This window comes from Pleurodeles waltl, chromosome 5 (assembly GCF_031143425.1).
Source record: "Pleurodeles waltl isolate 20211129_DDA chromosome 5, aPleWal1.hap1.20221129, whole genome shotgun sequence".
Taxonomy (NCBI): domain Eukaryota; kingdom Metazoa; phylum Chordata; class Amphibia; order Caudata; family Salamandridae; genus Pleurodeles; species Pleurodeles waltl.
The window spans coordinates 551,435,530-551,462,442 of NC_090444.1; the positions used below are offsets into that span (position 1 = coordinate 551,435,530).

The 26,913-nt window shown below is 45.9% G+C and overlaps 1 protein-coding gene across 4 annotated transcripts in view; it reads left to right on the forward strand.

Annotated features, from left to right (window-relative positions):
* The window catches only part of VRK2 (VRK serine/threonine kinase 2), a 414,359-nt gene that overhangs the window by 6,037 nt on the left and 381,409 nt on the right, over window positions 1–26,913 (forward strand). For all 4 annotated transcript variants that reach the window (XM_069234371.1, XM_069234370.1, XM_069234368.1 and 1 more), the window contains exons 2-3: window positions 2,575–2,713; window positions 9,730–9,788. In XM_069234371.1, coding sequence (XP_069090472.1) covers window positions 2,578–2,713; window positions 9,730–9,788 — 195 coding nt within the window. In that variant the 5' untranslated portion in view covers window positions 2,575–2,577. The remainder of the gene's footprint in view (window positions 1–2,574; window positions 2,714–9,729; window positions 9,789–26,913) is intronic.

The following is a 26,913-nucleotide window of genomic DNA, read 5'->3' on the forward strand; positions in this document are numbered from 1 at the left end:
GAAAAGCCACGTAGTAAGAGTTCCCATAACAGGAATGAATCAAGTAATCTCATTTTCTATTTTCACAGAGATCGAATGCATTTCAGAGCTGCAGGCAGGAGTATTTGGGCATAGACTGCGACTCTCCGAGCCTTATACCACTTGCGACCTGGGGGCTAACCCTTAATGTTGAACCTGAAACTGAGCACACCTCTTTTGCACTTGACCCCCTGGGTAGTGGAGTCGAGCAGTCCAAGCCTTACTCAAGTTGGTGGAGTGGTATTAGAGCATCAGAACATAATAAGCCATCTAACAGCAATAACTAAACCAAGGTCTAGCAATTGCTTTTACTTAAAAGGAGAAGTACTTTACTTCCATACTTGAAAGACAATACCAAACCTTAAATTGAGAAAGGCATGTTGAATTAGTCTCATGGATGTGCTTGGAGAAACAACCCCCTGCTGTTCATTCTCAGACAGAGATTTCTTGGGGTTTGTTCATGGTTCTGTTCATGTCCCCGCTATTATGAGTTTCTCCAAGGAAACTCATAAGAGAGGGGTTCTTGAATCTCCCCTTTCGTGTGATGTCAACTTAATACCCCCTCCCCCATATGTTTAGTCAATTTCAAGGCTGGCAAATTGAATAGTGAAAGTTCTACTCCTTTGGGCCTTACCTGCTGAGTTGCACAGAACCTTTGGTGTATGTCTCATTTGCATCATAGGTTTGGCACATGGTTCCATCATTGGTCAGCAGGCTTACCACTCCAAGGGGTGTGCTTCATGCACAGCTCACTGAGCGGTATCTTCAGATGTTCACCTCATCCCGACTGTCATCTTCTGGTGCAGAGGTCCTGTGAATGCCTGATAAGTGAGCATCAGTAGTGCCAGTACTAGTGATGGGCATGCTGTGTTTAAGCTGTACATGAAGAAACTGTGGCAGTCCTTGACTTTGTAATTTATTTCAGAGCTCATTCTCAAGCTCCTCACCCCTACAAAACAAGCGTCCTGCCCCAGATGCAGACCTTTCTTTGCCATAGATCATCGTATTAACACGACGCCGGCTGTTGAATATAGGTCAGTTTGTGATTTATATGGGGTGTGATAGGTAGTTGTTGAGCGCCAAAAACTTCTAGGCATTTCTTCATTCATTGGGTTCACACAGGACGATTTCAGAAATCTTCAGTAATCTCCAGGGACACTGGCACTTCCGAAGCAAAACACACACTTCCAGGACACTGGACACAAGCCCATGCTGTCAGCATAAGTGGTGCAATCCTTCAGAGCTGAAGCAGCGGGTCCAGTTCATCCCTCTCAGCCTGCTTAGCTGACCTTTTTTTCTGGCCAGGGGCACTTGAAATGCCCCTCTTGAACAGTCTGTCAGCTTCTCACCCTCCCGCAAGCTTCAGGCAGATCTGTCTGTCAGAGCCGGTGAACTTCCGCAAGTTTCTGGTCCCTGAACCTGGCAAGGGGAGTTAGCAATAGTTACCCTAACTTTAGAGCATAGAAGAGTTTCTTGGTCTACACTGGTGTGGGACTCCGTTCCTGGTAGTGAAATCTGGGTACACTGGCTGAAGGTTTCTGCCTCATCTTTGTGCTAGGTGGCAGAGTGTTGCAGTGTTCCAACAGTCATTTTTGGTTAGTTCTGCCCTTTTGTTTATTCTGCTTGGCTTGGTCCAGCCAGTGTCTTAGTTGTGATGTGTGAGCAGGAAGGTGGGGTGGGGAAACCCAAAACAAAGGCAAGGAAGGCCGCTTCACGTAACTATCTGTTAATTTGTGGGGAATATCCCTTCCAGACAAAAGCAGGCCAGGAAAGAAGGGGGAAGGGTGAGCTTCTTTATCCTTTCCTTAACACTCGACCATTTGACCCACTACAAATAATTCCAGGAATATTCTGAGGAGAGCCCTGCAATTCACATCTGCAGTTTGGGCTCCTCCTCTAACCCTTTGTCTTAAGTACCAGTAAAAATGTAGCAAAAACAAAATGGATCTCAGTGTGGCTGTGGCCATGGCTACCTGTTCAGACATGCTCCATAAATGGATCCTCTATACACCAAATGGTACACCTATGCAGCATCCATGTCCCAAATGGATGGGTGAAGGACCTAATTGCACTGGAAGTGGCAGACCAATTTAAAAACAAAACATGGGAGAGGCTGAAAGGCCACTCTTCCTAGCAGGTGACAGGCCTGTCTTGTTACTAAAATGATATCACTGCCACCACTGTCAGTTTTGTATAGCCAGATGAATTGACAGTAGCCACACCCATCAATAGAAGGGGTGCACATGTTCCTCTCTGATCACAGCATCCGGATCTGGGTCTCAATCCTTGTGCCTGCTGAGGTAAGGGTGAGAAGGCCTTTGTGAATTGAAGGTGAGGTCACATTCTTTGCAGATAAGTACCGGGGACATTTCTCTGTCCCAACAGCAGTGAATTCCCAAAACTGCTTAATAAAAACAGACTATTAACAAATTTACTGTGTATGATGATACTATGCTGATTTTACTGTTTTCATAGACCTGTATAATTTGATTGTAGACAGTTACATTTTGCAAGTGGTTCTTTTGCTTTGTCTCAGTTTCACTTTCTTCTCTTTAGGAGATGCCTGCCAAAAGGGCACCAAAGTGCAAGCTCCCAGCTCCGCTTCCAGAAGGACACATCCTGAAGGATTTGGAGGGAAAGGAATGGAGGCTGGGGAGGAAGATTGGCGAGGGAGGATTTGCATTAATCTATTTAGGTAAGATTTTATGAAGCAAGTCTCATCTGATTACAATGCTTTGCCTCTGGGATACTGCACCCGGGGCTAGGGGATGAGGAAGGAGGTTTATTTCAAAGAGCGTTTAGGTCACATTGAAGGATCCTAAATATGTTTGCTTGATGAACATGCTTTAGTGCATGATGGGGAGCTTTTGTGCATATCAAGGTTGTTAGAAATGGGGTCTTTGGTTGGCAGTGAGGTTATCCCCTGTCCAAGCAAGGACCCTCTCTCTAGTCAGAGTAAGTCACACAATCCAAATTATCCTGTGCCCACCCCCTGGTAGTTTGGCACTGAGCAGTCAGGCTTAACTTAGAAGGCAATGTGTAAAGTATTTGTGCAATAAATCATGCAAGAACACAGTATAAACACCACAAAAATACACCACAGAGGTTGGTTTAGAAAAATATAGAATATTTATCTGGTTAAAATAAGGTCAAAACGATCCAGATGTGATAAGTACAAGTTGAAATATCACTTTGGTGATGATAAACAAAGTCTTTAGTTCTTAAAAAGCAATAAGTTACTCTTGCAAGCACAAAGTACCTGTTTTGAGTCTAAATTATCTGCATGGCACTGCAAAGGAGGGGATGCTTGGAAAACAGGGAGGTGTGCATCGGTTTCTCCGGGCGCACACAGGCGATGCGTCAATGCTTTTCCACGCAACAAGGGCTTTGCAACGATTTCTGGCACGCAGACTTTGATCCTTGCCAGGAGGGCATGCAACTGTTGAGACCATTCAAAAGCCAAGTAGCATAACAAAAGTGTGTGACAAGACTCTTTAGTATGTGTGACTTTCCCTACACTAGATCACTCAGGTTTCCTAATTCTGCAACTTAGTACCTTCAGAAGGATGGGATTAGGGAAACTTGACATCTTTTATAAATAGGAGTGGGTAGGGAAACCAGCTGTCATGTCTGTATAATCTTGGCAGTATGATGTTCCTGCAGACCTCCGGCCTCCTTGTACCTGAGTCGCATTGTCTCCAGTTCGGCCCAGTGGGTCACAGTAGTACGCCTCTGAGGCATTTCAGGCAGGGGCTTTGCTTTACACTGCTTGGTGAGTGCCCTTTTTGCAGGGAGGAGGGCCAAGTCTAGAAATTTTGTCAGATTTTCAGGCCCTTGCTGGGGCCTGGAATACAACCCTCCAAAGAGAGCAGTGCATCACAACCAGTGGTGACTGAAATGGTGACACATACATTAACCTTGAAGTGTTGTGCAATTTCAGAACATATGTTTAATGTCTGCCTTTGGGGCAGCATATCTTTGGCAGTCAGAGGAGGCTTTCTTGTGGATATGTGCAGGTGTCAAATAAGCTCCATGAAGTATGTTGTGTTGTGTACTTTGGATCTCCTGATTCCTGAAGTTCTTGTGTGGAAGGGAGAGTGCAATTTCCCCACTTCTTTGATGTGAAGGGGAGCCAAATGTCCTCCTCCCATGTGGCGGGAAGTTTAGTCAGCAGGGGCAATGTTGAGTCTCTGTTGGCCCAGACTAGCCAGGATATCAACAGTCTACCCTCCCCGATTGTGTACATAGTATGTGTTATTGGGTGTTGATGTGGTCTGAAGTGATAATGAAGTGTGTTCCGAATATACAGAAGAATATCTATGGCTTAGGAACTGTCCTGCTGGTAGGTCAGACTGCTCCATCAGAGAGTCGGATGGTATCAATGCCCTGTCTCAGAAAAAATCACCCAAGGAAGTACTCAGTCCTGGCATTTTTCCATGTGGCCACTGCTTCCTTTAACACAGTCATCCTGAAACCTACATCTGCTTCCCAATGGTATCTTTTGTTGCCTATGAAGATAAATTAGGGGTGACCTTCAGGGCTCTACGATAGCTGTCATAGGCAATCTGTGCCACGGGGAGGAGTGAGTGGGTTATAAAGAGCTCTTGGATAGAGCCATGGGAGAGTTATCCCCCGGCATGTCCCACCTCTCGTAAGCAGCCCAGACAGCCAGCATGCAGGCCACTGGAGTTGTGCTGTGAGGTAGTGTTCGAAGTCTGGGGCACCAAGCCCACCTTTGTCTAGGACAGATTTCAGCATAGATAACATAACTCTTCAATGTCCAGTTTTCTAAATTAGTTCATCAAACATAACATCTGGGAAATGGAACAGACTCTTCACTGCTATTGGTAGGTTGGAGAAATGGTAAAGCAGTCGCAGTAGCATCACCATTTTGGCCAGCTCAAACAGCCTTGCACTGTCAGTTGTGTTAAGTGACAATGTAATTTGGGCTTGTAGGCTGGACACTGTCCTCATGAGCTTCCCATCTACTTGGCCTTTGCTGGTGCTCTACAGGGATCTTCCACTCATATAGTCTGAACGGGACAATCGAGGCACAGTAGGAACAAGCTCAAATTTGTTCAATAGAGCCTCAATCTAGACATCAGCTGGAATCTATGCAGAGCCTGTGCAGCTGCATCCACTCCTGAACGGATGTCTTTAAATGAATCAAGACACCATCCACATACAGGGAAACCACATGCATGCCATCAGTGAGCGGTATGCCCTAGTGTCTGTCTGTTGCAGGAAGGTGGCCAGAGGTTAAATCATCACAGTGAAAAGGAGTGGCGATAGTGGGCACCCCTGCCACGTGCCCTTGGAGATGAGATAGGGCTTGAATATGAGCATGCCTGTTAAAACCCTGCTGTTAACATTGCCTACAGCAGTTTAATAAGCTACAGAATGATACAGCCCAAACCTATCTTGCTTAGTAGGACAAACATGTATTCCCAGTCAAGCATGTCAAATGCTTTTTCCTGGTCCAGTACCAAGCAAGCAGAGTGCATCCACTTAGTGATGCCTCCTCCAGCAGCAGGTGCAGTCGGCTGATATTGAGGGATGTAGACCTCCCTAGTATGAACCTGTTTTGATCAAGGTGGATGAACTTTAGCATAGCGTCCATCAGTTGCTGCACAAGAACCTTGCTTAATATTTTGTATTGGTTGTCAAGCATGGCCATGGCTAATAGGAAGCTATATCCAGCAAGTTAAGGTCCGGTTTGGGGAGGGAGATCAGGAGGGGCTCCAGTATGGTGGGAGTCAGCTAGCTGGCCTTGAGTGCCCAACCAGTCTTGGCACCAGTATGTCTATGTAAGTTTTATAAAATTCTATGAGCAGGCCATCAATTCCAGGGGTTTTCCCTGTGGCAAAGTCGTGGACAGGATTGCAGATTTCATGGTTTGTAATTATGCTCTCCAGTGCAGTTATCCGGGCTGTGGCCAGTCTCAGCAGTTTCACTCCTTTAAGGGAGTCAACTATCTGGGACAGAGGGGGGGAGTTCATGGGGCCATACAGAGCCTGGTGTTGCGCGTGGGCGGCTGCATAAAACACCTCCCCTGTGTAAGCACCTTTGTTGGGTGGGAGATGGATAGTTATGATGGGGGTATTGGTGGTGTCTTGTTTAATCAGCCATGCCATGAACCCTCCCCAGTTTGTCTCCTTCTGCATGCGTTTTGGCCAAGTACACTTTATAATCAATGCAGGGTCTCAATTGCATGTTTTACCCTGGCTTTGAAGGTGGCTTTCTAGGAGATTTGCACATCATTGTGGATCACTCAAAATTACCTAGAGAATGTTTGAGATCGCTAGCTGCTTGTCAATCACTATATGACCCCCACCTCCATGTGTATGCAGTGTCCCTTCACCACTGTCTTGAAGGTGTCCCTTTCAATAAGGTGATTGTTGGCAGTACCTCATTCTTCTAGCAAAGCAATGGGCTATGGTCTCTTGAAGAGTTTCTCGGAAGGCCTTGTCTCCCAACATGAAGGCTAGAGGCACCAGGTGGGGACCAGGGACACATGCTGTCCTCACTGAAAACTCAGCACTAGGGGATTGTGATCGGCAATGGCATTACCAAGATACTCTAAGTTACTTGTAAGTTGGGTGGATGGTGAGCACAGGAAACTATTGAGTCACACATGAAGGTTGTGTGGAGGGGAATAAAAGGAGAACCCCATCTCACCTGGCCCTCCATGTATCTGTTATGACCTATTGTGACAGCCAATGTGAGAAGTAAGCAGCAGCGTTGGTCATTGGCATGTTGTAGTGGAGGTTGTGGCATACTAAATGAACATCCAGCATCTACTTTAAGTTGCCCCCACCACCACCAGTATGCATGGGAGATGCGAGTAAGACACAGTGATAGCTCCACAAGAAGCTGTGGTTGTCCTGTGTTTGGAGAGTAAATGCTGCCTATGAGTACTGCAGAACCATCCTAAACACATTCCACAAAAGTGTACCTTCCGCCCTCATCATCCAGTGTGGTTAGACACTTAGAGGAGATTGATGCGTGAATCCACAGAAGTGTCCCCCTGGCAAATCCACAGTACTTGGTGCAGTAACAATGCCCCTGCCAACATTCTTTGAGTTTAGACCCCTCGCCTTTAACTAAGTAGGTCTCATGCAAGAGGGCAATATGAGTCCCCTGGCACTTAAGATGCATGTATATATTGTGATGCTTTTTCATCCCATGGACATTCCAGCTCATATGCATCAACTTAATCATTTCATATTATGTGTAGTACATAGAGTACATGGGCCCCCAGTTGAAGAAAGCATTGCCATCGAGCTGTCCCCATGACTGAGCATGAGTGTACCATCTGTCAGTAACTGAAGACCACGCCTGGTCATATAAACTTCCCAACATCCCTTCCCAGGGATGTAAACTGGTGTCTGACTTCCCAAACCACAAACCTGGAAGAACATTTAAACTGTGGATGCAGCAAAACCACAATAGGTTTGTGTGGGGGTGGTAATGGTGGTAAGGTTGATGAAATGCAGATAGTCTTCTACTGGGTCTAACAAAGGAGTTAGGAGATGAAGAAGTGAGAAAGAAGTTGAGTCTGTCTAAGGGTCTGGATCACACATCTTAGAAGCCAAGGACAGGGCTGAGAGTCTCTTCAGTTGCAATTGTGATGGCGAAGGAACACTGGTGATGGAGCGGATGGGTATCAACTATCCTTTTCATTGTTGTTCTGGTCTCCACTATTGCTTTGAGGATGAGATCCAGTTTTGCGGCTGGTGGATTGTCATCCAGTAGACTGTTTGTAGCCATCTCCGGTAATGAGCTGGCTGCGTCTGCAGATATGCTGCCCAACACTGCTGGGAAGAATGCACCTGCGGGTGGGGCCTTTCCGGCCTATGTCTCTCCATCTGCGCAAGCCACCAGGTGTCAGAAGCGTGTCCAACGCCATTCATGTGGTGTCATCTCGAAGTCCCCCCACCCCTTATATAGTCTGAGGGATTCAGAGACCTGCCTTACCCACTGGCGCTGGTATAACAAATAAGGGAGGCATGAGCAGTCTCGTTCTCCCTGGACTCCTGGAACAGTTTGTGTTGAGGCGGTCCTGCATAGGCGACCTGAGACCAAGTGGCGGCCAGAGGGCTTCTTTATCACTAGAGATGGTTGGTAGTTAGGGATGCTCCCCCCCCCCCCCCCATCCAGCTGGGCTCTTTGTGGCAGGGGTAAATCAGGGGGACCCAGCACAATGAGAAAGGAGCCTGTGTCTACCTCTGCACAGAAGAGCAGGGAATTAGGCCACTGAGCACTATTTGGAGCTGCTCTGGTAAGACCATGTGCCCTTGAGGAGGCAGGAGGGGGACTCAGGGTAAGCTGGATGGCTGCATGTGCTCACCGCAGTCGATCGCAACTGGTCACAGTAACAGCATGGCCCGCGCCTCTCACCATGCATAGTAGGCCATGTCCTGCACCTCGTGGCCTACAAAGGTATCTCTGTGACAGGCCTCCAGGGTTATCCTGGGAGCACCCCTGATCACGCTGCACAACTCTCCTGTCCCACTGGCAATGGCAGGCCCTGGAGCAGCTCGGTGACAGAGGATTTTACAGGGCCGGCCAAGAGCTTTCTCAAACAGTGGCTGCCATATTACGGACTCAGACCACGCCTCCAGACCACTTTAAGTATTGAAGGTATTTGATTTTCTTCATTGGAGACTCTTCCCTTGATATCGAGCGACTAGTTTATGCAGCTTGTCTTCTTTGGAATTGCATGTTAATACTGCGCTGAGTTGTGTTTGATTCATCTGGGGGTTGCTGCTTTAATACTGCCTAGATAGAGTCATTGTCAGTACGGTTATCACATTTTACAGGTCCAGTGGGGAGGTCACAGGAAATGGAGTTGACCATGGGTGTTTTGGCATAACCGAACAGAGGAGGGTCTGCAGTTCCCTCGATATGGTTCCACCTTTAAGACCATCACCATCATCTGCTTGCAGCTCCTCATAAGGATCAGGACCACAATGCCCCTTGAAATGAATGCTGGGGTCAAGGGTTGGAGTCTGGCTTGCTGCACCTTGTAAGGGACTGTATCAGAGCATGTTGAGTAATTTAAGAGCTACTGCTGGTAGCCCAGGTCTGAGGTTCGCCATTTCTTTGTTTGCCATCCTCCATCGCTGCCATCCAATCAAATGATTAAAAAAAACTACCTGCTTAGCTGTTTGACTCTGGACACCCCTGTGCACATCTGTGCCAATAATGCACACTGATCATATTCCCATGAATATGCAACCAAGAGCTACAAGTACATGATGAGGCAGAGTGTGTGATATGGTTTACTGCTTGAAAGGTAGTTTAATGGTGCACCATGAGAGATTTATTGTCTGAAGACCATGTTTGTTGTTTGGCGAGGCAGGTCAAGCTTTTAATTAATAAGATCTGGTGTGAGAAGTTTGGTGCGTGATTAGGCAGGTTTGTTGTGAGAAGGTTGGGTTACAGTGCAAGGCACCAGGCTAGCACTTGATTATGTATGTTAGAGCTGCTTTTAAGTACCAATTTTGTTCATTGGTGCGAATGTAAGAAACCTTATGTAGATGCTATAGATTCCCTTGGAGTTGACCTGTAAATATAAATTTCGCACCTGAGCAATAACCTTCCGATCAAGTATAGTACATACATCTCTGATCAATAAAATGTCCAAAGATGTTTAGTACTCTGTGTTTATGTTCTTATTTATTCTTTTTCCTCTTTACTTTTTTGCAGCATCCCCTCAAGTTGCTAGACCTGTAGAAGACAAAGCAGCAATACACGTAATTAAAGTGGTAATATCAGTATTTATGATATATCTTTCTATGTCAGTTAGATACTTCGAGGCATTTTAACTTGAACACTTTATTGCTAAACAATATTTGTTTTTTGTATCGCTTTTATTTGTCATTGGTAATAGGTGGATGGGACATAAGGGGCAACTGAATGTCTAGTTTGTTCAGAGGTGTACTTTTCTTGTTTCAGTAACTATGAACAAGCGAGGCTCAATTGATAGTAACCCTAAATTTTAAACATTCTCCCGATTCATGCCAAGGAGTTGGAGATGGTGGCCTTAACATAGGTGGTTACAGCTCAATAGAGCTGCAAATGCCCCAACTAAAATTTGGAAAACCAGAATCTCTAGGGGGGTGCAGGAAAAAATATCTGTTCTTTATTGTCAAAAGTTTCTTTCAAGGGAAAAAGAACACTGAAATATATTTTATTGCATATTTTCAAACAGTGAAATGGAAAGAGGACTCAAATAAAAATAGCGCACTGACTATTTTTTTTTCTGATTCTGGGTTTTGTAGATGCTTTTGTGTTCGTGTTATCAACTAACTGCAGATAGAGTGAATCTAGGAACATGTTGGGAAAAATGCTTTATTGTTGATTTAGTTTTGTGGGGTTCAATATTTTTCAGTAATTGTTGCCTACATGACTAGTGGTATTTCTCTGAGATCGAGATTTTTTGAGAACTGGATTTTGATGAACCCTGTTTCTCCCTAGAAGTAACACATTGAAGACTCCCAATATCCCCCCTCCCATCAACTTGGAGAAAATCCCTGCACATTAGAAAAATCTGCTGCATATGATCCTAACACAGAGAGAACTTGATTCCACACTGGTGCCAAGGAGTTCCTCTATTCATGCCAGGTTGATTTCTCAAAAAATACACGTCTTATAAATCATTATACTGCACCCTCACCCTCAATTAATATTTAGTAGGTGCATCTTACCTCCTACAGACACCCACAAGAACTTCTGATCTTGAATTTATCTGGACTCATCCCTTCAAATAAATGATACTGGCTAGTGGAAGTTCATCCAAATCATTGATCTTGTTGTACTTAAGAAACCATAGGTAGCACATTAAGCCTATGTTGAGTGTTTTCTTATATTTATCACTCTATTGAGGACATCAAAGAGGGGAGGATCCAAGGTTGGCCAAGTGTGGGTGGAACAATATATTTTGCAGGAAGTAGATTGGGAAACTATGTGTTATTACCTTGTGCATTAACTCAGATAAGAGCAAAGACACATTTCTCAATGAAAGAAGCAGAGTGGAAAACACCTTTTGAGTGTAATTGTAAGAATAGTTTATCTTCATGGGGTTTTAGTACACACTTGTCAAAAGCTAATTGATAAGATCATTTACAAGGGGAAAGAAGAGTCATTAAATAGCCCAAGCTCCTGCAAACTCAATAGTGAGACTGTCTGGCTTCCTGGCCAGTCATGTAGCGTTTGTCAAAACCAACAATAAAGCATTGAATGGGTTTAAAACCATATAATTGTTGAAAAGTTTGTAAATATACAAAAGAGTTTCCTGTATATTGTATTCTCTTACCATGCTTGGGATTTAATCATAGTGGACCACACCATTGAGCAAAGCTAGATGTCCTTTGCATGGATAGAGACCCGTTCCCTTTCCTTAAAATGGCTCATGCAAAAATGGTGTGATAGTGGTAAGAACGGCCATAGCGCAATATATTTTAAGTAAGTACAAAGTGGGTGCTTGGCAACTCTGCTCCTGAGAGCCTACCTTGTTGAGAAAGTGCTAATATTGGGCTATGACCTTTTCAACCTAACTGGCTTACACATAAGATATATTTTTGTGCAGAGAATATGAATTTACAGTCCATTTAAAGAAATATCTAATTGTCTAAGTGATTCTTCAGTAATCTACGTGTTCTGATAAAAAATCCACTTGTCCTTGTCATTTCCATGTAGTGAGGTGGCCAATTATGTTAGCTTTCATATGATATACCAGCTCTGATAATGAACTCTCTGATTATGCCTGGCTTCATATTTTATCAAGGCTTGGATTTTAGTAAGACTCTAATTGTCTAAAGGAAGCATTATGCCCAGGATTGGAATGCATTGTGGATCTGTGCACACCCACAAATGTGCATGTTTAAGGATATTCCCCAACTCTTCTACGATCCCTTCCTGTGGGAATTAGAAATCGATTGGCAGATATTCCCATGATCAATTAAAAAAAATATATATATATTATGAGTTGGATATGAGCACCAAGCAACATCATACACAAATAATGATGCAAGAGCAGCATCGAGATACTGAAAAACGAAAAACCTAAACAATGAAACAGACTTTAGTCAACATAGCAAAAGTGGGAATAATGGATAAAATAAAATAAGAAAGATAAAATAGACCACAATGACTGTCATAGCAAACAAAAGCCATAGCCAATAGCCTGTATATATGTTTGAAACATTCAATCCCCTTTGCACTCTTTGCCCTGGAGACAGCTGATTCAATTTCAAAGATCTGGTAATATAAAGTACACCGTTCAATTACTGTGGGTTATGGGGTTAATCCAAAATCTTGCAATGCAAAGTTGTGCAGAAATGTTAGCAATAGATAAGAGTGCGCTATGTCTAGGGACAGAGTCAGGTTTGTAGGTCAGCATAATCTCCTTTATAGATAGTTGAAGATTGGATCCCATACGCTTAGAGAGAGACTGACACAGACTAGACCAAAAGTGCTGCAGAGTGGGATAGTCAGCAAACATGTGGACAATGTCATCCGCATGTAGACCTCATTTAGGAAACGAAGTTCGATCGAAAGTGTAGCTTGTAGCCCACTTGCATATTCTTTCAGGAGTATAATTTACCATACAGACAGTCTTGAACTGTTGGAGTTTAAGACTAACAGAAAGAACCAAGCGTTTAATCATGTTAAGAGAGCTAGTAGTTTCTTCAGGAAGGATATCCGACTGGAACCGAGCGCTGCATTTAGAAGCTAGAAAAGACACATAATTGGCTCTATGAGCAGGGAAAATCTTATATTGTGCCCCAATCAATAATTTACCAGTAGTGCTAAGTAAATACAACCGAATGCCACAATACTCCTGACTGCAATAAATGCCTCATTGCACAAGAAGAATTCATATATCTACAGATTTTTAAAAAAAGACTGTTGTGGTAAGTCATGCAACATTTGTAAAGTAGAAAATGTACAATGCCCATTGAAACGATAAATCTGCTCGGCCGTTTTAAGCCCCTTGTTATACTAAAGCTTGGCCACAAGAGTCATAAAAAATGGAGGGAAGGTTAAGATTTTCCCATTATGGTGCGTGTTTGTGTAAAACCAGGGAGAGCTTCTCCCATATTCAAACAATATCCTTGATGATCTAGAACTGGACCCATTTGAAGTAGTTTGGATCAGAATGTCTGTGTAGAAAAAGCCTAGTGTCGGGCCCAGTGCCATTTGATATATCAATAATGACAATGCTGGGTCTTGATCAATTAAAAAATTCCTAGTGCGGGCTCCAAAGGACACCCAGATGTACAACTTAGTCGAGTATTTGAAAACACCCCTTGTCATACAGAAGCTTTTAAAAAACGGACATCCCACCTAGCTCTCTAGTAGCCTCAGATGAAGTTGCTCACAGCACCCTTGAAGCATTTAAAGAATGATTCTGGAACCCAAAGCAATATACAGCAGAAGACATAGAGGAACTTTGGAAGAATGTTGATTTTGCATTGCCCAATTATACTTATCGGAAGCTGTTTCCACAACCGTATCTTAGCTAAGGCTGATTGCAGCAAAGGCTCATAGTTAAGTTGACAGATACGCTGCACACTGGCACAGATCCTAATCCCAAGATTCGTAGCTACTGAGACGATTCCAGGGATTGGGTTCACGAATTGAAAATTAAGCAAAACCTGTGGAGTGTATCTGGATGTCCATGAACCTCTTAGCCTCCTCTGAAACTTGATCAATGGTTGACATAGAGTCAGTAGTATAGAATGCAACATCATCCGTGTAGGCACTTATTTTCAACTTGATCCCGTTCGATAGAACCAGCTGGATACCTTGATTAGATATAAGAAGGTTTAGGTAGGGCTCAATTTATAAAGCAAAAAGCAAAGGGGATAATGGACAGCCTTGACAGGTACCCCTGTTAATATTGAAAGATGGAGTGCATTGGCCATTCAAAACCACCCTAGCCGTAGGGCTACTTTAGAGTCTCTAAACGCAAGAGATGAAGAGAGGGTGTAAAGCAAATACAATAACCACAGAGTCAGACAGTGGGTTTACACACAGGAAAGAACCACACCAAGTGTTAGAAAAAATAAAGTATGTTTATTAACACACAAGCACTAAAATAACTTTGCTATATCTCCTAATTTGAGATATGACCACACAAATGTACTCAAACAGGTAGGTACAAGCATATATTAACATGGACCCCTATGGTGGGGCCAAACCATATACTAAAAAATGGGTAAGTAAAGTCACAGCTGACCAATGCTGGTACTCAAGGATCCTTAGGACTGGGGAAGTACTGGGATACCAAAGGTAAGTAGCAGGAATTCCCCAGAAGCCCATGTGCAGAGGTGTTACCTAGTGCTGATTGTCCAATAGGATAACATTGAGTAAGTCGTGGTTAGGAAAAGGTTGGAAATGGACCCTTTCCAGAGGACCCCAAGGAAACCCATTGGAACAAGGAAGATTCAAGAGTGCCCCCACCCGTGGATACATAGAGAAGTGGAGTACCTACACCAGGGAGTCTGGGTGCATAGGGGTGAAGTTGTGTTGGAACCTATGGTTGAAGTCAAAGGGGGCCTCGGCTGTCCAGCTTCTGCAGTGACCTGTGGACCAGGTCGGTGGAACCCATGCGTGGATTCTGGACAAGAAGCACCTGTGGAGAGAGGGGTCAAAGTCCAAACCACCGGAAGCGTCCACGGGTCCAGGTGAGCAATGCCTACCCTTCTTGTGGATGATTTTCTGTTATAGTTGAGTTGAAGATGCAGCTGCTGCGTCAAGGTGATGCAGAAGGATCCCAGGAGTCACCCAAGAGCTGTCCCCACACCGACTGTCCATTGCTGAGGGGTCAGTGGCCAGCAGGACTACGAACAAGCCTTAGCAAATGCAAAAGGAGAGTTGCAAAAAGAGTTGCAGTAGTGGGGGTCAGCAAGGTCCAAGGGACCCATTGTTTACAGGTAAGTCAGGACTGGCCCTCAGCAGTGAGGAGAGCCAGCAAGAATCGAAGGAGACCCCAGGAAGACCCTCTGGCAGCAAGCCCAGGGAGTCACTTGGAGGCCTCAGCAGCACAAAGAAGATGGATGCTCACGTTGCAGAGGTTGCAAGGAGGATGTAGGTCTTGGAGCTGTGTGATGCTGAAGGGTGGTGCTTATTGGAGCTAGGAGGTCTTTGTGCTGAAAAGCCAACAATCCTTGGTAAAGACAACGGACGCAGTGCCCAGAGGTTCTGTTCCAACAGCTCCAACGGGGGACAACTATCTTCCCAGTTGGAAAGAAGACAGGTCAGACCTCTAGAGAGCCACAGAACTATGACCTGTGTTGCAGAGCCTTGAGGAGTCCATGGGACAGCAGGATCCACAAACCGGTTGTAGACCTTGAGGTGCCTGTTGTGGCAGGGGAGTGGCTCCTTCACTCTAAGGGAGATTCCTTCTGGATGTCCTTAGTGCGAGCAGATTCCTTGTAACTCTGGAGGATGCACAGCCATAGAAGTTGAAGTGTTCTTGCAGTGCTCGGGGAGAAAGTTGCCGTAGGAGCCCTCCTACCAGATGCAGTCTTGTCTTGGTTCCCGGCAAGTCAGCAGCAGAATCCGGTGCCCAAGTCACAGAAAAAGTAATGAAGACAAATCTGGGTTCCTTCCTCAGAAGAGCCCTTGAGTAACCCAGAAAGGGGGTTGGACGACTTCTGTGATGACCCACCTATGGGGGGGGGCAGGTAAGCTATTCAACTGGACTGACCAGTCAGCTGCTCCCAGGGACCTCTACACATCCTGTTTCCTAGATGGTAGAATCAATCAGCCACCTGGCAGAGCTCCTAGCACACCCCATAGGGGAGGAGCTGGACTGGGGTCTGGTCACTTCTCTGTCCTTTGTGTGTTTCCTGCCTGGGGGCTTCTGCACTGGATGAAACTGGTTCTAGCAGAAGGACACTAAATATACCCTTTAAAGGAGTGTGGTGGCACTCAGGAGCATTCCCACCGTCACCGAGAGACACCTATTTCTAAAGGAGAGATGGAGTAACACCTCTCCTCTAAAGGAAAGTTTTAGGGTCGAGCACGCGCAAGCGCTCTCGACCATGTTGTAAACTCTCTGTGAGCTTCTAACCACACCCATCACTTTCATTAGTTTGTGGGCTTGTCTTTTAAAAATTGATTGATTTCATTTGTGAAAGACATGCATACGTCATGCCTTTTCCGTTGTTTGGCCCTCCTCGAGTACACCGGTAAACTACTGAAAACATACGAGGCTCTGTGCTTTCAGCTGGTTTCCGGACTACTTTATCTTTTCATTTTCTGCGCAGCGCGAGCTCGCTGTGCCGAAGTCGAGCGCTTTGCATGATATAGACCCTGTTACATGGATAATTGCACTTTTGCTGATTACATGCAGGAATGCACTTTTGCCGGTAACATGGATAATTGCACTTTTTGCCGATAAGTTTCACTGCGAGCGAACTTCTGTTTTACCCTCTTCTGTGTCTCCTTCACACTCATGGTGACCATCAGCTCGCATATGTGAAACTGTTTTACTTTTCATTATTAGTTTATGTGGCAAGAAAAGTCCGGTTAGGACTTTACAACGCTAATAGCTCTAACGCGAGCAAGCACGAGACCCATTGCATTGCAAATGCTTGTTTGTTCTGTCTTCCCCTGCCCAGTTAAGCTGAGATGCAGGAGGGCAAATGTCTGCGGTCAGTGACAGCACTGGCTTGCAAGCACACCCTGCAAGGCTGAACAGGCAGACAGGAGGGATCCTCTAAGGAACCCCCAAAGTACATGATATCAGGCAACTAACACTGGAACCTGTGTAGTTGCATGATTCTGACATAGTTGATACCAAAGATGTCTTTGTTTGGAGAAACCGTTATGTAGTTGGACGTCTTGTAATGACCATTGCCCACCACATACCTTAGAATGGTTTCCCTGCACTTACAAAGCCCAGAAAATCAAGTCTGTGGTTTGTAGGGGTGCCTCTGCTCATGCAGGGGTACCCTCACACTTAGAACCATTCACCAAGCCCTTGGACTGAAGGGCATACCTTAGGGTGACTTATAGGGTTAAAGAGCAGTGACCTCAATATAAGGTGACCCTTATATCTGGGGGGGAAAGGTCCATTGACCATTTCACACAGGCTGTAATGGCAGGCCTGTAGACACAGTTTGCATGGGCCCCCTTGGGTGGCATAATACATGCTGCAGGCCAAGGGAGACCCCTGGTGTACCAATGCCCTAGGTACCTAAGTACCATATACCAGGAACTTACACGGGTACACCAATAGCCAATTGTGGGGTGTACAAAATGCTTACCATCCAAATTTAGGGGAGAGAACACGGATACTGGGGTCCTGGTTAGCAGGATCCAAGTGTACTGCAGTCAAAAAAGAAAGACACCAGTCAAAAAGTTGGGGCAACCATGTCAGAAAGAGCCTTCTTTCCTACAGTCACTCTCAAAAGCTAGAGCCTGAAGAGCATCAAGACAGGGCAAGGTTGGCTTCCTATAGGTATTCCTCAATCTCATATCGTCCAACTAACTGAGATTTGCCATAACGGTCCTTATAGAAGTCACAGAACTATTTTGCAATGCCTTGAATGCCATGATGGAGGGTGCTGCCTTCATCCTTTATGCATTGTATCTAGTTTCTGTGTTTCTTTTCTGTAATTGGATGGGCTAATACCCTACCTATATTTTCAGCGTACCTGTATGGGAGCACCTTATTTCTATGATACTGGAGAGCTACCTTGTCCCTAAGCTTGCGGCACAGCATGGAGCATTGTATGACTAACTCGAGATAAACAGATACCTCCTCAGAACCTTTATTTGAAACTCCCTGGGCATGCAAGTACTCCAGTTCCAACACATGCTGCATCTTTCTCTGATTTGTTTAGCTCTAAAATAAACTGCTGCGTAATCCCCCGTAACCATGCCTTTATTGTGCCCCATACAGTGTGTGGCGAAGCGGAGCAAGAGCTTACAGTAATGAACTCCCTAAGCAAATCCGTCATATGTATTCTATAAGCAGCATCAGAGAGAATAGACTGAGGGAAATGTAGATTTACGAAACTCCTTACCAGTATCCGGTAGTATCAGATAGCATAATCTGATTATGATTGGATTCTATTTTGCGACACACCTCGATAATGGCCAGTTGAATTAGCTTCTGCCCGATGAAAGCCATATAAACTCTAGAGAACTGCTTATGGGGTGAAGAAAGTATCGGAGGGCTGAAGAGGATGTAAAATCTGCAATGCATCATCTAGGCCATGCACCCTTATTATCTTAAATAGCTGCTCAAGTTTTAATCATGGAAGTGGGCGGTTCGATTAGTAGTGTCAATTGAGTAGTTCAATATACAGTTGAAATTGCTTCCAAGTGACAGATCACCCATCCATTCTGATAATTGTAAATTCATCCAATGAAATAGCCCAGATTGTCGACATTCAGGCCATTACAACACAGACAGTAAACATATTGTGGAAAATCATTATCTGAGCAATGACCCACCTGTCCTTTTAGTCAGAGGACAATTTGAGCAGTTTAAAATCGAAGTGCCTGGAGCCAAGTCTAGCCACCCCACGGATAGAGATTGATTGACTAGCACAAGTAACATAATTATAACACAGCTGGCTCAGGAAATAGATTTTTTATATTTTTTATGCGAGGTGGTTCTCCGTCGGGCAGAACACGAGGCCTGTATATGGCAATTTCCTCTTTCACTAGATGACGCTTCAGAGAACGATTAAGACCTGCCACATTCCAGCATATTAACATAAATTGAGACATAATGTTCCATTACTGACCTGTAATCTTCATTACTCCTAGTCATGTTGTCCTTGTCCCATTCATCACTAATTGGAGATAACTATCTCCACGATAGAAAAAATAACATGAGGAATGCAGGGATATCCCCCTCTGGTAGAACATAAGCTGCACCTACTCAGCATTCCGCCTGCATTACCAAGCCCCCAACAGAAGGCCGGCAGCATGGGAGGGTGGGAGGGTTGTGATGAATGGGACGTGGACAACAGGGCCAGGAGTAATGAAGATTACCGATAAGAAATAGCGCATTACCCCCAGGTCCCTCAGTCCTTGTCCCATTCATCACTAATTGGAGAATACCCAAGCAGGCTAAACCGGCCTTCTTAAAACTGGACAGAGCCAACAGAACACCCCAAGAAGGGATACCAAACAAACGCCACCGGAATCCCAACAAAGAGAAAGCCAATACACCCCATACCAAAATCCCAGGCCAAAACAGAGGCCAAGCGCAAAGCAGAAAGGAAGCAACCCGGCCAGACCCAAGGAGCAGAGGAACCACCGCTAGCAGCACAGCAGAACACAAAAAGGGTAACAGAGAAAGACTTCTCCCAGAAGACTGTAACCAGCCGTAGGAGACCAGCACAAGATCACCTGCAGAGGAGGAACACCAGACACCACAACAGCCAGCGCAACAGACAGCTCAGAAGACGGACCCAAAAGACATGCCCACCAAGAAAACCACACTGGGCATGACCCAACAACAATCACAAAGAGCAAGGCAATGCCTGGAAGGAAAAGGCAGACTGGAGACATCCATATCGCGATAACCCAAGGCAGGAAGATGACGCCTTGCAAGAAACAGAACCAAAAAAGGAACCACAGGAACCAGGAAGAGCTAAAGCACTCCATAGGCTGAAAAAGACAGGACTGGGACCCCAAGCCTATGAGTGCCCAGGACCCTTAGCCCCTAAACCAAAGAGAGGGCCAAGCAAGCGATCACCGAAAAAGAGCAACCTCCACAGACACACAGGAACCAAAGCAAAGGTGTGCAGACCAAAACACAGCCACCAACAGAAACCTGGGAAGCCCAAGCACAGCATCTCAAGCCAGACAACAAACAGACAGAGAGCTGCCACAGGAGCAGAGCGGAAGGAAAGGGAAGCCACCAGGGCCACCCACAGTCAATCCCATGGGACGGTAAACCACAACCCCTGGAGGAAACCTAGTAACAAGCAAACACCACCCGGAGGACGTCCCAGACTCAAGGCAGAAACAGGGCAACAATGCCCCGGGGGAAAAAAGTTCAACAGACACCAGGGCCAGGTGACCTACATGGCCCCCACCTCCAGTAACCCCTGTAGACAATGGGTACAAGGGTAAGTGGACCATGGGGACAGGAAACAACAACAACATTCCCTATCGACACCAACGAACCGTGGAAAACAAGAGGGGAGAAGGACCAAGAAACAAACCGCCCCCTATGGCCACAAAGAAACACCGTCACCCGAGAGGCCGAATGCACCACCAAGGCTGCACCACCTGAGGAAAACTACCAAAGCGGAACCAAAGCACAAGTAGTGTCACCAATGGTATCCAAGAGAAGGCCCAGCGGGCCCGACAGGAAAATGCTCGAAGTGGACCTCCACAGACAAGGAACAGGCAACTACAGTGGAAACAAGGGCGGGGTCGCAAGCAAGGAAACCCCACACAGTAGAAAACCCAAACAGGCCCCACATTGCGCCTGACAGGTTCCGAGACAAAAGAAGAACCCACAAGGGAAAGGAGAAACATCATACTAGCCGAAAAAACAAAATTCAGCAGCAGGAACAGGACCCCAGCCAACAAACCACCGAAGCCCAGAAGGAGGCTCCCAGGACAACCACCTGCCGTAAGCGCCCCAACAGGACCGCGTCCCGTGTGCGGGGACTCCGGTGAAAACACAGCACTCCAGAGAACAGGACACAAACCCAGAGCACACAGCAAGCAACGCCTGAGAAGCAGCCCGAACCAGGAGACAGGGTGGGCAAAAGAAAAAGGTGGAGGAGCACCCACAAAAAAACACAAACTCCTGAAGAACCACCTGAGAAGAACCCCAAACACACAGCAAAATAAAGCTGGGACAGGGATCCACAGGCGACCGGGAAACCCCACAAAACGCCGAGGGACACTAACAGCCCAATGCATGCACAGGAGGTGACCCAAGGCCGCACACACCAGGCATGACCCGCCAAACACTGTATAGCGGCGACTGCACCAGGCGCCCCGCTCGGGAGGCCCAACTGAAGGAGCCTCAAAGCAACTCAGGACCAGCAAAAAGCACACAAAAGAAGGAGAACACAGAGGGCCACCCCTTGATGACAACACAAAAAGAACCAGCACCATAAGTGCGAGCAACAGTGGCCAAAGGCCAAATCCCACAGGGAACCACCCAAGCATGAGGGGGAAAAATAGCAAGCAAAAACAGGAGCAGAGAATGGCAGAATAGGGCCACTACCCGCACCGTGAGGGACCGAGAACCATAAACAGACCAGGACAGAAGCCTCACTGCAGACCCCCGACCACAACAGGAAGCAAACAACACCGGCTGCTGGAGAAACAGGCAGCACCACACATGGTAGCAAGGGAAAGGCAGCAGCCTGCGAAGCACAAGAGGGGAAAGGCCACAGAGAAACATGGATCAGAACCAATATACCACAGTGTGAGGGACTGAAAATGTGACCAGCCATAGACTGAAACCAGGAAGAGAAAAGGACGGCGGGGCAAGATACATGCCCACCGTACACAGACCAAGGCATCGCGACCAGAACCACACCCCGAAGGGAGAGGAAGGTGGACCACAACCACCACAAGGAGGGGAATGATCACAGGAACTGAGAATAGAAGACCCGGGCCGAGCACCTGCAGGGCAGACCAGAGAGTCTACCGCCCCACCTGCAAAGGCCCAGGGACTGGCACCTACTGAGTGCAACATGCAGCTTGACCCTGCACAAAAGAAAAAAGGGGGGGCAGCACAACCGACATACCACACCCAGAACGGGGCCCCAAACCCAAAGACCAGCGGGTAGTGCTGCACCCGCTGGAAGGTGAGAGCAGCGCACCTGCCTCAGACTGACCTTCACAACCCCCGGGGGGGACCCGCTGCGAGGGAGCTCCCGCCCGGGACTTGTCGGGGAGGATAAATCGGGCGCATGGGCACCGGGAGCCGCCAGCCGACCCTGCGGAATGGAGACTGACGGGCCAAGGCCCATAAGGCAGGGCCCAGGAAACCAGGAAAACCAGCACCTTATGAGCAGAACACCCAACCTGCAGCAGGAGGAACTGTCAGCAGCCAAGTACATTCACACAGAATGTATGAAAGGATGCAAACCGCGTCCGAGACACCCGGCACAGACCCTGAGGTCGCAACGTGAGGGCCCGTGAGCAGGAGCAAGACCCGCTGGGGACACCGATATAGAAAAAAGGCGAGCCCACAGAAAGAAAATGGAGAAACCGCCAAGCAGTACTCACCCCAGGAACCACCAGCTACCAAGCCGGAAAGCGCGCATCTCGCGCATGCGTGGAAACAACAGCATCTCGAGCAGGAAGTCAGTTAAGCTCCTTGCTTCCTACTCTCACCACACGTTTCCCAGCTGGCCAAGAGACAAGGAAAGCGGATCGTCAACAACAAGAACAGGAACCTCAGCCCTCAATGGGAGGGCCCATAAACAGAATCATGTCGCCCCTGATTGCAGGAGCCCGGAAGCAGGATGCCACACGAGCCAGCAGAACAACGAAGCACCACACCAGTGAGCCTTTCCAAACAATGGCCCGCACAGAGGCCATCGAAAGGCAAACAATGGCGCACCCCAGTAAGCCGAGCAGATTGGAGAGAGCACACCAGGAGCAACCGTTGCCCAAGCCCAGCAGGGACGATATCTTCATGTCCATGAACTGTCGGAAGACAGAAAAAAGAACAGGTGGAGTGCTGGGTAGGTACAGCTTATGTACTATCAGCGGGAGGGGCTTGGGAGGGGATATCCCAGCATTCCTCATGTTCTGCTTTTTTCTGTCGTGAAGATAGTTATCTCCAATTAGTGATGAATGGGATGAGGACTGAGGGACCTGGGGGTAATGTACAATTCCTAACACAGAAGAGACCCTGCTGACATTTTCAACAATTGCCAAAAGCGGAACTGATACCCTTGTCGTATTAATCATGTGATCAGTCCAACTTATTTTTCCCCCTGCACCCTCCTCTCCCCCACTCCAAAAGAACCCACCCAAACAGTCCCTGGCCTAGCATAAGATTTAGGTGGCAGCCTCCCCCAACCCTCCCAGTATGTACCCCCCCCCCACAAAAAATCCCTCCCCTTCAGCTCTCAAGTGAACAGACAGCCCTAGTGCGTTCTACCCCAAGTACCCGCAGCTGCACTCACTGCTCCATAGAGACAGAAACAAAAAAGAAGGAAAATAGAAAAAAGGAAGATAGACACAATTCTAGCTAGAATGTAGTTTAGCTCCAGCAGTGAAATGTGAGCTGGAAAACTTAAAAACCGTACCGTACCAAGAACATTGCAACTTACGGGAGTAAAGCAAAGCAATAAAGCCCATAAATGAGTAACACGAAGAGTTCAGGGCGAAGCATGAGAACCCTTCCACTGACTAAGAATGAGAGTCATGTTGGTTTCAGTATAGTACAAGTGCATTTGTCCCTCTCTCATGATCTGTGCATTGGGGCCCCTGGTGGATAAAAACTACCGGGACTGCCAGGCTGCCGGTTGGCGGCGGCCTGGCGTTGTTGGTGGTCCGACCGTGGCAGCTCCGCCATGGTCATAATGTGGCAGTCCCAATGCCAGCCTGTTGGTGGTGGGTCAGCCACCACGAGTCTGACGGTCATGAGACCGCCAGACTTGTAATGTGGGCCTATATTTTGTACAGTCACTGTAAAGAACACCTGCTTCTTATGGTGTATGGCAGTGTATGTTTGTCTGTATGATACACCATATGCTTAGGAAGGCAAACGTCTGATGTTTGGTCTAACACAGAGTCTGACTTTTCAGCATTTTGTAATAACTTATGAACATGTTCTCCAAGTCAGATTTTTCCTTAGTTGTTGGAGACCTCTAATGTAAACAGTATTAGTCTTGGGAGTCTGTTGTTAACTTTTGCTTGCCTGCTATAATTTCCTGCTGCCCTCCTGCTACTGAATTGTCTTTCTCCCTATCATTTTAGCTTACCTATTGGCATGATAGTCTATTGTGGTGTCTCCTTTACCACTTCTCTTGTTGGGTAGATAATCATTTGTCATTTATGTATTTAGCAATTACTTTTAGAAGTGACCTTCTTGTTTCTAATTCCCTAATGGAAATGTAGAAGCTTTAAATTTTGCTCCCTAGAATAAAACCTGTGCCTCAGATTGTGTGTGTTCTCTGTATATTCAGGATAGTTCATGTAGTGGTGGGGTTCTTGTATTCACTTTGTTGTAGGATCCAAACCGAAAGTAAACAGACAGTATTTATGTGATCCAATCTACACCAGTAAGAAGGTCTAGCATAGAGTATGCTTTAGAGCTCCAAGACCAACTTCCTCACCACGTCCTTCTGAAGATGAGGCCTGCAATCTAAATGGGGCTACGAACAAGGAGTGAATATTTAATTGTGTTTACTTTCTATCCTTTATAGCTACAACACTCAGTAAAGACCTTTTTAATAAATAAACCCTTCCATAATTTCAAAATGAGTGCACTTGCAAACAGTATTAACTATCAATGTTAAAATAAAACTTGAGAACATTTTAAACCTCCACTTGTTTTGCAGTGCCCTAAAGTTGAATAAAAAAATAAATAATGTTTTTGTCATCTAAAGGAAAGATTAAATGTTCACAAATTGTTTCACTCCAAGTGTTTTACACATTTTGAAACTAAGGTCTAGTTGATTTTAGATCACAAAGCATTGTTCAGTTATATCTGTGTTATGACAAAAAAAGATAAGACACATTATTAGATTGTGTCAAAAGCATGAAAAAGTACTCTCAGTAAAAGCTGCAGGGCACTCAAATGACTTTATCCAGTGTGAACTCCCTCCCTAAGTTGTGGTTAGCATGTGCTTTCATATAGGAAAAAAACATAGTAGAAGTTGTTTCTCAACTTTATGCCGAAATGTGCTCTTGCATCTTAGTACAGTTCAAAATATGACGTCAAAAGGGAGATATAGCAGTGGAGCTGGGAGTGTGGGATGGGGAAGTTTTAATGCACTCTCAAGATGCTTTGAAAAGTATGAAATGAATAATAGTCCCTGTTACTAAATAACAGACAGCCCTGCCTTTGAGCAACTTTTATTGCTACTCTGTTCCGTCTACACAGTTTCCCTCCTAACATTTCTTTATGCACCTCTGTGGTGATTCATGGCCTTCCTATCAGTATGAGCCACTCTGCGCTCTGTGTAAAATTGCTTCTTTTCAGTTTCATTACATCCTGTTTTTCATAGAACTGGTCTAACTTTGTTGCAGATCAACGGGCTGTGTAAGATGTATAACAAGTAAACTAAGTTGATTAGAGAGTAACCCCCCTCCAATCAGTATGTACTAAAATGTCTTGTGATGTCTTTGTATGCCATGCAGAAGGTTCACGAGCCAGGTTCGGCAGCTTGGCCTTCTCAGTATTGGTGACAACCGTTGCAATTGTATTTGATGTTTAAAATGTATGTTTATCATGTAATACTTAATTGGGTCACACAGTCTATGCCTCTGAGTGGGCAGAGAACCTTGTATAAATGGGAGGAGAGCCCACAGCACCGAGTAGCAGCACTGTTTTATCCAGCCTGTTTATCAAGTAGCCTTGGGGTAGTGCCAAGGCTGCATCCGGGGATGACCCATTGCGAAGCCAAGTCTCAGTGAGAAATATAGCTATTGGTGAAAGATCACTCAAAAGTAGGCGTATATCAAGTTTATGGGCTGCCAAGGATCGACAGTTAGCCAAAAGAAAAACTCTAGTCGGACCATTCTGAATCGTTGGTCTTATCCCAGGGTCAGGCTGGGGAGACCAGTGGCAGGTCGTACAGGACCACGTTGGAAAAGACGGCAGCTGGACCGCTAACTCAAAATGGCGGCCGAAAATGGGTCCAAAGGGTGAAACGAAATGGCGTCTCAGTGAGCGCTAGCCAAGATGCAGCACTCATGTAGGTTTTCCTCCTATGTCCCCCTAAACATTTAAAAGGGGACCTAGTTTACATATCCTTTTGCACACCCACACGAACCTTGGATAACCAAAAAGTTAAATGTGTGGGCGAAATTGAACAGTGCTGATAGGAAGTCAGATTTTATGCCTTTTTCTAACTTAGTATTGTAGCAAACTAGTTTTGTGGAGTTTCACAAATCTTCTCTGAATGGTGCTTTATACTTAGATTGTCATCTAAAGTAATTTTGGTTACGAAATGCCTATTTTCTTTCTTTTTTTAATATTTAACAAATAAATAGACATTTGTTTGCTTAACACACAGTGCCATCTATGGTCAACCTGCATACCTTAGCAAGAAACTCTTTAGGAAGTGGATTATGTGTGACATGGCAAGATGTTGACTGCTTGTTCTGATTGCCAAATCCAAAAAAAGCACAGGTGGATGATTCTGTCAAAAGATTACAGCTGAGAGATGCAGTGATCTGAAGGTCATGAGTTTGAACCCTGGCAAGGTAGACTCCACCTTCCGAGCTTTAATTGATTACCATAATGGGGTAATTGTGCCATCTATTAGAGCAGAAGTGTGGGGAGCATCTTTTCAAACTTCAGAGCGGATGTAGTCTCTTAGCGCTCCAGTGCAGCCCTACCTTCTGGATTCCTGACAAGCAGCTGAAGGAGAGGAGATGGCTGGACTTGCTAGCCTCAGGTGGTCTGTCTGCTGTGCTACAGTTGTTCTCCACAGGTGTTTGGGAAATTGTGGCTAACTTGAAAGAGAAGTGAGCACCTCCCAGGACTACTGATTTTCTAGATGGCACCAGCCTGCAAATTAGCCCTTGCAGAGCATGAATCTGACTATGAATGATCTAGTGAAAGATGCAGGGGTGCGGGGCTTTGAGGACAGTCTTGAGCCTTAGTAGGGGGTTGTTGCTGGAACCAGCCCGGTTGTACCTGGAGATTAGCGGAGGTTTGTGGCTTTGAAGAGTGATTGAGAGGTGGCCTGGGGCAGC